The 12,412-nt window shown below is 33.2% G+C and overlaps 1 protein-coding gene across 2 annotated transcripts; it reads left to right on the top strand.

The window, feature by feature from the left end:
- The first annotated feature begins 433 nt into the window (after window positions 1-433).
- On the top strand, window positions 434-3,857 carry LOC133312681 (protein DYAD-like). 2 transcript variants are annotated; one of them, XM_061513924.1, is made up of 8 exons: window positions 434-528; window positions 1,511-1,873; window positions 1,950-2,336; window positions 2,425-2,482; window positions 2,568-2,651; window positions 2,789-3,084; window positions 3,217-3,334; window positions 3,429-3,857. In XM_061513924.1, the coding sequence occupies exons 2-8, from the start codon at window positions 1,611-1,613 to the stop codon at window positions 3,522-3,524; spliced, it is 1,302 nt and encodes a 433-aa protein (XP_061369908.1). In that variant the 5' UTR covers window positions 434-528; window positions 1,511-1,610; the 3' UTR covers window positions 3,525-3,857. The 2 variants fall into 2 exon arrangements, with proteins under 2 accessions (XP_061369908.1, XP_061369907.1); XM_061513923.1 differs by having other exon boundaries at window positions 2,425-2,488.
- Window positions 3,858-12,412: the final 8,555 nt, after the last annotated feature.

Raw genomic sequence — 12,412 nt, 5'->3', positions numbered from 1 at the left:
ATTTGATTAGATTTTTTTATTTACAGGGAAGGATATCGTGACAACTAAGTTGTGTTACTACCAAGTGACTACCAATCAATCTCACCGTTAGATCGATTATGTTGATTCAACGGTTATATTTATTTTCATTTTTGTATGATCATGATTTCCCATATTTAAAGTGAAAGCATTAAATATGAGAAATCATAACCATACAAAGGTAAAAATAAATATAAAGTATTAAATTTGGAGAATTATGACCATACAAAGATAGAAATAAATATAACCGTTGGATCAATATAATCAATCTAACGGTAAAATTAATTGGTAGTCACTTGGTAGTAACACAAATTGAGAATATCCTTCCCCATTTATAAATTATTATAATCTTATTAATGATTCGAGGAATTTATGGATTTTGGCGGTTAGGGTTTAGTTTAGTATTTAAAAGAGTGAGAAAAGAAAGGCATGAAACCATGTTGCGTTGCTAGTGAAGTAACGTTAGCTTCAGAATTTCGGGCGTAGTCATCGCACTGTATCGGCCTTACCGTAAACCCTTCTCTTTTGCCTCTCTGCGATTCTCTATTTCCTCTTGTTCTTTTGTTTCCGTTTTGTTCCTGCATTCGTTAGGTTTCATGTTGTGTCACTGCTTGATTGCTGTCTCAATCAGGTATTGGGGTGTTGCGATTACGGCATTGTCTCTGAATCGAATATTTTTTTATTTTTTATTTTTTGTAATTTCGTGTCTGAATTGGGGTTTGGTCTGATGCCAATGTACTTTTGTTCACTTCAAGGTTTTTTTTAACCTACGGAGTAGTTCTTGGGTTGGTAACTCTTATTCTGTTATTACTGTTTGATCTGATTGCTGAGAATACCCAACATTTGATTATTATAAGGTTCGTTTACCTATTTTTTCCTTTCTGAATATGCAATGCAAAGATTGAAGAGGAGGCTGTTTGGGCACTCGTGTGTCACTTCAGATTATAGTGTTCCGATTTTATAAGAAACAATTGGTAAAAGCGTGCTGATGACTGCTTTTGCAGTAGTATTATAGTGTTCCAACTTTGAAGCCACATACACACATTATGATTGAACTATCAAAGAACTTATGCAGGATGGATGGTAGTTCAGACAACATTTAGTCATATTGGATAAATTGACTGTAGTGTAAATGATTGGTGATTGTGTGATACATTTATATTAGATCTTAATTCCTTCCACCAATGACATGCTTTTGTTCACTTTGTCCATTGAGTCTTGATGAACTCCGTATGAATTTTAACAGGGAGGAACAACACTCTTTCAACTCTATTGAAATCAATCCCTAAAATTGTGTTCTAATTTATAGTTACAATCTGTGCTTACTGTGTGATATTATATATAACTTGAAAAAGGTAATGCTGTTGCTCTCAGCATTTTGGTTCCACTCTCGATTTATTTGAACTTTTAAATGATGATGCCATGATGCAAATTGTTGGATTCATATTGTTCTGAAGATTTGATTATTTTATTTTATTGTTTTGTAAGGCAGCTGACTGACTGCACTCAAGATATATATCTGCTTGTGGAATGTACAGAAGTTGTGAGGGATCAACAAAGAACTTAAGAGAGTTCAACTGAGAGCTGCAGGGATGGGTCATAGGGGTGTTCGTCATCAAGTCATGTCCATTGATCAGCATGATGAATATGGAAGGAAACTTTCTTCCAGTATTCCTAAGGAAGATGAAGAAAAAATCTTTAAAACTGAACCTATCTTCATGCCAACATTTAAGAAAAGAAAGCGCCTCAGCCTTGATCGTCTTAGAGAGATTAAAGCAGGGTTATGTGGGAGACAAAGTAGTAGCAAGCTTAAGACAATGAAGCAGGAAAGCAGAGAAATATGGTCAGCTGAGAGGTAAATAGTGTGTGATATCCTTTCTGTTGTTACTGACTTCTATCATGTATTAAGCTGAGACAATTATGTAATGTAGGTATAAGTTGGCTGAGCAAAGCATGTGGAATATCTTAAAAGATGAAGGTGCAACTTTTGAAAACCCAATAACCCTACCTGCACTAAGAATGGCTGCCCGTAAGCACATTGGTGATGCTGGACTATTAGACCACTTACTGGAGCACATTGATGGTAAAGTGACACCTGGAGGAACTGAGCGGTTCAAACGATGGTTCAACACCGAAGGAATCATGGAGTATTGGTTGGAGAGTGCTAATTTGGAAAAGGTCCACCAGGAGGCTGCCGTGCAGGACCCTTGCTGGATACCACCACCATCTACATTTAGGGCAGGCTGTGTCCCTTCTCAGAATACTGATTCTATTGGTGAACTGAAAATGCTTCAAATAGAAATGGCCCAAATGAAGAAGTATTGAACTTGGAAACTAAAGTTTCATAAATAATTTTGTATGGTTACTATTATATGTTCACTATTAATAAGTTAATTTGCGTAACAGAGATATGCAAGAGCTCAGTGCCAAGAAGCAAAAGAAAAGCGAAATGTGTCTGATGGAGGTGAAGGTTGAATAATTTAATAATTCAATGGTTTTCTGTCTCGAGTAGCACTGTATTAATGATTTATGTTGAGATTTATTGGCAGGGGACACAGAAAAATTTTGGCAAGTGGAAAGCTATGACTGAGCGCCGTGTAACTGAGATCATGACTTCTTTGAAGGGGATACAGGTATCTAAGAAGTATATTGCCACACTTTTTACCCATTAAGAAATGGGATTCATGTTATGTGGAATGTGTTTTCTTTTAGTTGGTTAATTTGTCAACAAATGTGATCTCCTGCTTACTGTAGTTTTATATATTGACAGGGCATGTATGATGGCATGTTGATTTGGAAAACCAAAATTGAGCAACAACTAGTGGAAATAACAAATAAATTGAGTGATCTACAAAGATCGAGTGAACACACCAATTTTAGTCCTCCTTCGGTAAGATGGGAAGATTGGCTAGAAAGCACCAACCTAGACAATATTCAGGGAGACGAATTTGCACCTTGGTTTGGGAATCCTGAGCTACTTAATGTTCCACAAGCGGTTGTACTTCAAGATCCCAACTCAACCCTACCAACTCTGCCGCCCAGTGAAGAACTGACAGACATGAAGAGGTAATACGAGTTGAATTTTTTAAAATCCCTTCCCTACTCGCTTTCAGGGAACAAAAGAGAACAAGGGAGGAAAAAAAAAATGCTGCTTCTGTTCTTTCAGTATCCCTCATTTTTTTTATTTCATGATTATAGCGACTTGGTGGAGTTAGTACCTAAGAAGCTAGAGGAACATCAACCTAATGTGACCCCTGATTCTTCTACGATTGTCAATTCAATATCAGGCATTGACAACTCATTGGTATTGTTTCAGGTGATGTCAATAGTATGTGCATGCCTTGTATATAATATTTTTTGAATTTTTATATTTTTCAGCTTAATGTCTTTTGTGTAATATTATCTCACAGGAAATGTTTATGGATTTATTTACATGGAAGGATAAAATGGAGCAGCAGTTACTGCAGGTATCAAATACTGTATATGGTATGCTGGCAATGAAGTAGACTCTACTTCGTAGCATCAAGCCTTAATATTAGGATTCTAACCATCCTCTCTCGCGGATTTGTTTTCCTTTCTTACTCTTAAGAGGTTAGGGTTTAGATATTATACAGCATTAACATACTAATCCTTAAATACTTTTCCAACCACTCAAGTTAATAGAAGCCGCATCTGAGTCTCACCCACAGAATGGGATGCAAGTTGTTGATATACTTCACTGGCCTTTTACAGTAAAGTAGGATTGTTATTTTAAGTGGCAGTTTATTAGTTTTGTTTTATGATAGGACTTATTTAACTTATTAGCTAGAGTGACTTCTGAAAATATGTATTTAACCTTATTATTTGGGGGATAAGTTGCTATTTTTTTTTATATATATATATACAATTTCTAATTAGTGGTATAAATGGTCCAGGCAACATATCAGGGGCCTACAGCCTGGCCCTATGATGCACGGACACTGACATGTGATACGACATGATAAGCCGACACGTTAATTTTAAAAAATGACATATTTCGACACGTTGGGACACGTTTTGATATTAAATAATATTTTTATACATATAATATAATTTATATTTAATAGATATAACAGTCTATAATATATCATATAACCAGGCAAAAAAATTAAAATATTACGCTTTTAATAATTAATTACAAATAGGTAGCAGTTTGGAAACTATATTCAAATTTACTGCACTCATTCACGCCCAAATTAGGCGTGACTATTCACGCCCAAATTAGGCATGACTCCCAAGGTATTCACGCCTAATTTAGGCATGAATCATGTGGTGTTGACACGTGGCAAAAAAAAAGTCAACTTACGAACCGTAAAACTTTAAAAAGTCATAACTTTTGACTCGGGTATCTGAATGAGGTAATTCTTTTTTTGATTTCACATAACTTTTCGAGATCTACGCAATGACATCTCATTTGATATATTTTATCTCTCACAAACACAATTCAAATTTGTAATAATTATATTATATAGTGTATTACCAAAAAAAAAAATTAAAAATTATTATTAATAAGAAAAAGAAAATAAAGATTTAATTTGTGATTTAAACTCAAAAATCAATTTGAAAATCTGTATTAATAAAGAAAATAATTAAATAAATATTCTAAACACTTGTTTTTTTAATAAATAATTACGAATAAGTTGTCGTTTTGAACCTAATTACAAATATATTGCACTCATTCACGCCCAATAATGGTACTATAAAATTAAATTCAAAAATCAAAATTCAAATAATCTCCAATAAGTTGATTGCATTTTGTATTTAATAGGAGTTATTGTGTTTCGTATTTAATAGGAGTTGATTGCGTTGTAATTTTATGAGTTGGTTACAGATTGTCTCCAATTCAAATAAATTTGCTAGTGGTTATTTGAATTTTGAATTTAATGTTATAGGAGTTGATTGCGTTTTGTATTTAATAGGAGCTGATTGCGTTTGTATTTAATAGGAAATTTGATGTCATCTTATTTATAGATGAGTTAATCCACTTTGGTGCCATCTTTACAGTATCATTGTTGTAAATTTGAATTGTGTTTGTGAGAGATAAAATATATCAAATGAGATGTCATTGCGTAGATCTCAAAAAGTTACGTGGAATCAAAAAAATAATTACCTCATTCGGATACTCGAGTCAAAAGTTATAGCCTTATAAAGTTTTACGGTTAAACTATTAATTTTTTGTGCCACGTGTCAACACCAGACGATTCACGCCTAATTTAGACGTGAATGCCTTGGGAGTCACGCCTAACTTAGGCGTGAATAGTCACACCTAATTTGGGCGTGAATGACTGCAATAAATTCGAATATAATTTCCAAACTGCTACCTATTCGTAATTAATTATTAAAAGTGTAATATTTTAATTTTTTTGCCCATATAACCAATCAAATATTTAAATTTCATAACATAAATATAAAGAAAATAATAAAACATTATATATTCAATCAAATATTCTTATAATTTTTATCTTTTGATTTTTGATCCAATCTTTATATTTTCACTTATTTACTAAAACGGTGCATGTTATTCTATTCTGCAACTTTTTTTTTTTTTTTTTTTGTACAGACCATCTTTTTTTACAGCACAACAACCTTTTTGTGGAAAACAACAATATTATTTATCATTTTAACCTTTTGTCGGTACAGACCATTTTTTTTACGGTGCATGTAACACTCCGTATATATCCAGTAATGTTATCATGTTATCGTATTAAGCTGTGCTTAATTAAAATTGCATAATATCTTTTTCTTTTCAATTATGATGTCATTAACCATTACCAACTTGATTACTTAACCATTTTCAAAACATCGCCTGTATGTATATTGCAATAAACAGCAAACTGAAATACCTCATTAATTAAAAATACAAGTATGAGTCTGTAGTCACGGAACTACAAAACGTAGACCGGACCATCTAACAGTTTATACAACTCCAACTAAGAGTACTAACCACAAAGTGGCATGGACAAACTCCATCCTCACCCAAATAAAGCAACAAAGCCCAACATCAGTTTCAACAACAGCAACATAAGCAGAAAACATAAACAGCATCCAAATCCAGCATTCACACAGGTCAGCATAACTAACAGCAATAATCATCAACTAAGCTCTGGCCTCCTGCCGACAGAGACATCAGTCCCCATACTACCTGAACCTGAAATAAGCATTCCCCAAACGTGGGGTAAGATCTCTAAACAAGAAATCTCAGTAAGACAAGGGGTCCTCAAGGATCTTCCACCCCAAGCTCACTTACATGTGCAATATAAGTTCAAAAGCAGTTTATCATCATCAGTTCTAAAATAGTGCAATGCAGCAGATAATCATGTCATGTGTGTCAATTCTATTCTACTGGCCAGAGAAATGCAGGATTTATATACGCCAAATACCCACACATAGTGCAAGACGCCACTTGCATCCACCCCGGATCACCGTCTTGTATGACGCCACATACTCAGACTTACCGTCAAGATGGAACAACACGTGCATATTAAAAGCCATTACACATAAAGCTCAACAATATTTCAAATATCCAAAGCATGTAACACAGTATGCATATAACCATACCCCCATGGGACATGGTGGAACCATAACATAGCTAAACCGGGGACACGAAAGCTTACCTTGTAAGCTAGCTATCCAAACCAAGAGCCCACACAGCTCAAGGCCCACAAACAGCACAATCACAATCTGCTATACCATAATTACTCATCAATAATCATAGCTCAGATTATATGAAGTGATTAAGTCTTTCCTACTCATTTTAACTCATTACATGCTGTTTCTGTAGGAAGTATTCGAATACTTCACGAGTAGTATTCGAATACTCCAGCTCCCCAGAAAGTATTCAATTACTTTCATTAAAGTATTCGAATACTACCAAGTATCCGAATACTTTTTCCCCCAGTATCCGAATACCCAAGTATCTGAATACTAAACCTTACTGTATTCGAATACTCTCCAGTATTCGAATACTTCTTCAAAGGTATCCGAATACTTTTCTTCTCAGAAAAGTATTCCAATACTCCTGCCATGAGTATTCGACACCAGATAAAAACTACCATTGCAACTCTTTACCAAATACTCTAAGATTTTACTATGTTAAACTAGACATCTCAAGCTTTCCAACGACATATCTTATGTCTTAATCGGAGTTGTATAACTCCGGTTATGATTTTTGCAAAGTTCCTACAACAAGCTGAATTTCCAGCAATAGGGTCTCGATTTAAAACATACACTGAGAGAAATTAACTTATCCAATGGAACTGAAAATTTACAGGTTTGTATCCCTATATGTTAGCTTCACATAGATCCAAACCTCACTCAATTTAGAGCTCTGAAGCTCGAGATATCGCAATTTTACTAAACTAGGTCGCTGTTGTCTCGCGAAGTATTTGATTACTGCCTTTTTCTAGGAAGTATTCGAATACTTCTCGAAAAGTATTCGAATACTTCTTCGACAGAATGCAAAAAACTGAGTTTTAAAGGTAAAATCGACCTCCAATGATCCAAACTCGATCTGGAGTCCAAGAACTCCTTAAACAGATGTTTATTAACATGTTATGAACCCAGAAACACCTTCATTTTATCAAATGGTTCAAGTTACGATTTTTAATTGCTTAAATAAGCTTAAAACATCAAAATACACAAGGGTGATCATGGTATACCTTCCAATGCACCAAAACTTCGAAAATGAGGTAACTTGGAGCCCAAACTCAGCTCCAAGGTTCTGACTTGGTTCAAAAATGAAAGTGGCACACCAAGCTTGGTCCTTTAAGCCAAAAGATCACTTCTTGGCACCACAAATGACATGAACAAAGGTTTAACCCTCACAACTCAGAATCACAGCTCCTTAAGCCCCACAAATGCTGAACCTAAACTCAGAAAGAGGTTCCCTACTCACCACCAAGGCCAACCCTTACTCACTCAAGTGTTTGGGAGAAGATTCAATGAAGAACAAGGAAGAAAAGGCCACTTGGCTCACAAGGTGCAAGGTGACCAGTACCAAAGGGCTTATCAGCCTCCAAAGGTCACGTAAGAATAGAATAACCTAGGGTTTTGAGCCCAAAAGTCATATATATAGCTCACTTAACATCAAACACACAATATTAGCAAAAATAGCTACGCTTAGCATTTTACTCCCAAACTTAGGATTCTGAACCTACTCAATTTTACAAGATTTATCATATTTTTCTTATATTTTTCGCAGCACCTTTCTGGTACGCCCTTTTCATAGCCAGTATTAGTTTCTGGCACCAGTTCTCATTTTTTAACCTGAAACTTGTTTTACAAGTCCTATATATTATTCTAGGAATATTCATGCACTTATTATAATTTTCCGGGATACTTCATCGGTACGCATTTATATCGAGTAGCAGAACCGGTATCCGCATTTTTCGTCCGAAAAGCGATTTTCAACATTATTACACACTTACTATAATTATTAGAGCCTCAAAATAATTATTAGGGTCAATTATGTAATTATCTCATAATTATCTAATTAATTTCCTTAATTAGCGGTGCAGGTTCTTACAGTGCATATTAAAAGTTGGAGCCAACCTTTAATAATTATTTATCCTTTGTTTACGGTGCATATTAAAAGTTGGAAGCCTTTATCTTTTTTTAAAGTACAGACCATCGTTTTAACCTTTTGTCAGTAAAGACTTTGTTCTGAAAGTTGAAAGTTCCATAAAACGCTAGAGTGAGGATTATTGGAGAAGATCTGAATCGGTGCTTCATCTCCTCCACCGTCTTGTAGCTCTTCCAGTACTTGTGAGCGAAGCGAGCGAAGGAGAGAGCATGGCGGCTTTGCCCGGTCACCTGGAGGACCCGTGCTTCCAAATCATCGAAGCTCTACCCTGCGATGGCGGCGGCGGCGAAGAACAGCAGGAGCAGCGTGCCATCTCACTCTCACTTCTTCTTCCCTTGCATCCTCATCGTTTTGTGTCTGCTGTCTGTTTTATTTTTAAATTATTTTAATTTTATAAAAATTTCAAAAATCTTACATTTTTGCCCTTTGACCGTGTCCGACACGGTCAAAATCGCGTGTCAAGATAGTCAACGTGTCCCAAAATATTGACCACGTGTCGGACGCGTGTCGGAACGGGTCGGAGCGTGTCGATGTCCGACACGTATTTTTTTTAAAAAAAGACAACGTATCCGTGCTTTGTAGGCCTGGCCTACCTTAGGCCTGACCTGCTTTATTTTCTAATTAGAGCAGGTTTAGACTTTTAGAAAAGTTCATTTAAAAATTAGGCCATAAGCCCATTTTAAAAAGACTGGCCTAAAAGTCTGCAGGCTAGTCTTTTAATTTTTTTAATAATAGAATATATTTATGATATATATTGTTTACTTAAAGACATATTCTGATATCATGATTTGTAACACTAATTTTCAAAGTAATAGGATTGATGTCATTTTAACAAATCATAAATTTTTATTTAAAATTTAAAATGTAATATTAAATTAGTAAAAAAATGCAAATTATATGTATATATATAAGACATTTTATGTGATCTTTATGAATATTATTTCATGTGTTGTTAATGAAAATATTATTATATATGATCTTTGTGAATAAGAAATTTTATCTTTTATATTTCAGTTTGATTTGGGCCTATAAACTTTGCAACTTGGTAGGCCTTTCGGTCGTGTTAGGCTTTTTAGTTTTTAATAACAGGCCAGACCAGACATATAAATCAAATATTTTATAGTCTAATAGACCAGTATCTACTTTAAATGTTTTATATAAGCTTAGGTTATCAAAGACAAAGTCTAACCTAACCTAGCTCATTTACACCCCCATTTTTACGGTATATTTCATCAGATATTGCGTATTACATATGATGATGTAACTTTCTACCTTCCTGTCGAATAAATCTTTAGTGTGACAGTTGTATTGAAGACTTAGTGCAACCGACCAATAGAGCATTACATATTTTACAGGATTTTAATAGAGTTTATAAGATTTGAAAGGAGAATATGAATTTATGAGATTTTAAAAAACATGAATTTTTAACGAACATTCAAAATTATAAGAGTCAATACAAAAATAACAAAGATATGCAATGATATTAATAAAAAAAAGTAAAAAGTAATATAATTTTTCAATCAGTAATTTGATGTAAATTGATGTCCTACTAAGCAAGAGCTCTTCACATATCTAAAGATATACTAGCCCTCCACGCATTAGCATCTTCTCGTTCCTATTCTTGGGTTTGACCAATGGGTTGAAAATTATCTTCATTAATGGGTGATACTGAAGATGAAGATGCATCTATTTGTTCAATTGGAAATTCCTCTGAACGACATTCTTTGCGAAGAAAGTTGTGTAGTGCTACATATGCTAACCCAAGCATAGCTTGTGTTTTAAATGGAAAAAGAAGTGCTTACTTATAAATGTCTAATACATTTCTTAATGATGCATGACGAAAATTGAATAATTCATTTGCATTTTTAGGGCCATTACCATGACCTCTAAAATCTTATAGATGATATCGTACACCACAAAATGGAGCTAAAAATTGGCATCGATTGGAAAATTCACAATTCACTAGGAAATATTTACCTAATTATATATACGATACATATAAAATTAGTATGAAAACTAAAAAAAAAATATTATTTAAAAAATAAATACTTACCTTGAAGCACTTCAAGTCTATTCCTTCGTGTTAAAGCATCACTTAATAGCTTGGAATTATGAGTTGAACCCTCCCATCCATTTTGCATTATGCAAAGAGTATTATTCTTTTGCTTAGTGTATGGTCAAACAATAACTTGCATTCATTATGATATGATGATGCTTAACATTGTTGAGTAGATATTCTTTTAACTCAGTGACGAACGCAGGTTTTGCAATAGTAATAACAATTTTTTTCCTTGTTATTCAACAAATGAATATTGAAATTTTGTCTCTCATTGTGTGCATAATATTGTACATAAAAAGTCTTGAGAAATTTTTATTGGCACGATACTGTTTATAAACATGATTATCGTGAACGTATTACCAATGCTACGATAAATATATCAAAAATACAATAAAATGGAACACTAATTAGAGATGACAAGCACAATCATAAATCATCAATTAATCATAAAGAAGAATAACATAATTAGGAACGCCAAAACCAGAGAAAATATATGAGAGTAAAAAAAGAACATACCTTGACAAAAAGGCTATGGTAGATTGTGAGACACTGCAATAAAGAAATCTCAAGAATTTCAGTGGTTAGGGTGAGATTGTGAGAGAGGTAATGTTATTTATACTTCACACTAAAAAGTCTCACAAAATTCACACTAATAAAAAATAAATTAAAATCGTCAGATTTTTGAATACCACAATATTATTTTTCTTTTGTTTAAAATCCTGATTAAATACTACTGGATTCGGACAAACTCTAAAACAATTTTTTAAAATCCTTATTGAATACTACGTTACTTTTTTACAATTCTTTAAATTTGTAATTAAATACCAATGTATTTTTTTGTCCAAAAATAATCTATTAAAATCTCAATCCAATATACCCCCTAAGAGTAAGGGAAAAGTTTAAATACCTCATATGATTTGTCTTTGAATCATTTACACCCCTATATTTTTTTCATCCAAATCTCTCTTTAACAGTGTTAGAAACGTAAATCAATATGTCTATTTTATTCTTCTTACAAAAATATATTTTTGCTATCTTGAGTGTCATCTTTTTTCCTAAAGGGTTTTTTACAATACGAATTTTTTTCAGTTTGAAACAAAATTTATGAAGTGCCTACAATAAGGTAATAAATTTCTTTCTTACCTCCTTTATGATAAATTTATTTTCTAAAATTGGTAGACACAGAGACATTTCCAAAACTATTTTATTTCGTAATCATAGATTGGGTTATTTTGCTCATAAGATAGCATCATAAATTTTTCTTAATAGGGCGTTTGGTAGAGGATTTTTTTAACTAGAAAATACAATTTTTAAAAATATGATGAGAAAGTGAGTTTGATAGGAAAGTTAAAAAAAAATTATTTGGTAGGCCGAAATATTACCAGAAAATTGGATTAATTTTTTTCGAGTCTATGTTTGATTAAAGGTAAAATATTGATGAAAAAATGAGATAAAATTACCAAATTAACCTTTAATTAAATATAAATAAGACTCTCTCTTTTCAACTTTCTTTTAGCACTTTTTTGACAAAGAATATTTGTGTCCATTGCTTTTTTTCTACTTTTTTATTTGATGGGGTAATGAGAATACCATTATCTGAATGCTATTCTGAAATGACAATTTTTTTCAATTTTGCACACAAACTAAGACTGCTATAAAAATTCGAATGATGAGCAAATTTTTTAAATCCTTCTATCAAATATGATCAACTAGAAAATCCATATCAACTTTTGCAG

This window comes from Gastrolobium bilobum, unplaced genomic scaffold (assembly GCF_033153095.1).
Source record: "Gastrolobium bilobum isolate Gb01-03AN ecotype WA unplaced genomic scaffold, APGP_CSIRO_Gbil_v1 utg11336, whole genome shotgun sequence".
NCBI classification, from domain to species: domain Eukaryota; kingdom Viridiplantae; phylum Streptophyta; class Magnoliopsida; order Fabales; family Fabaceae; genus Gastrolobium; species Gastrolobium bilobum.
This window is presented reverse-complemented; position numbering and strand designations above follow the sequence as displayed.

Excerpts from the sequence above, each read along its gene's own strand:
- LOC133312681 (XM_061513923.1), top strand. The coding sequence starts at position 1,611 with ATGGGTCATAGGGGTGTTCGTCATCAAGTCATGTCCATTGATCAGCAT. Across the intron at positions 2,337-2,424 it reads GAAATGGCCCAAATGAAGAA|AGATATGCAAGAGCTCAGTG; the intron begins GTATTGAACTTG and ends TTTGCGTAACAG. Across the intron at positions 3,335-3,428 it reads ACTCATTGGTATTGTTTCAG|GAAATGTTTATGGATTTATT; the intron begins GTGATGTCAATA and ends ATTATCTCACAG.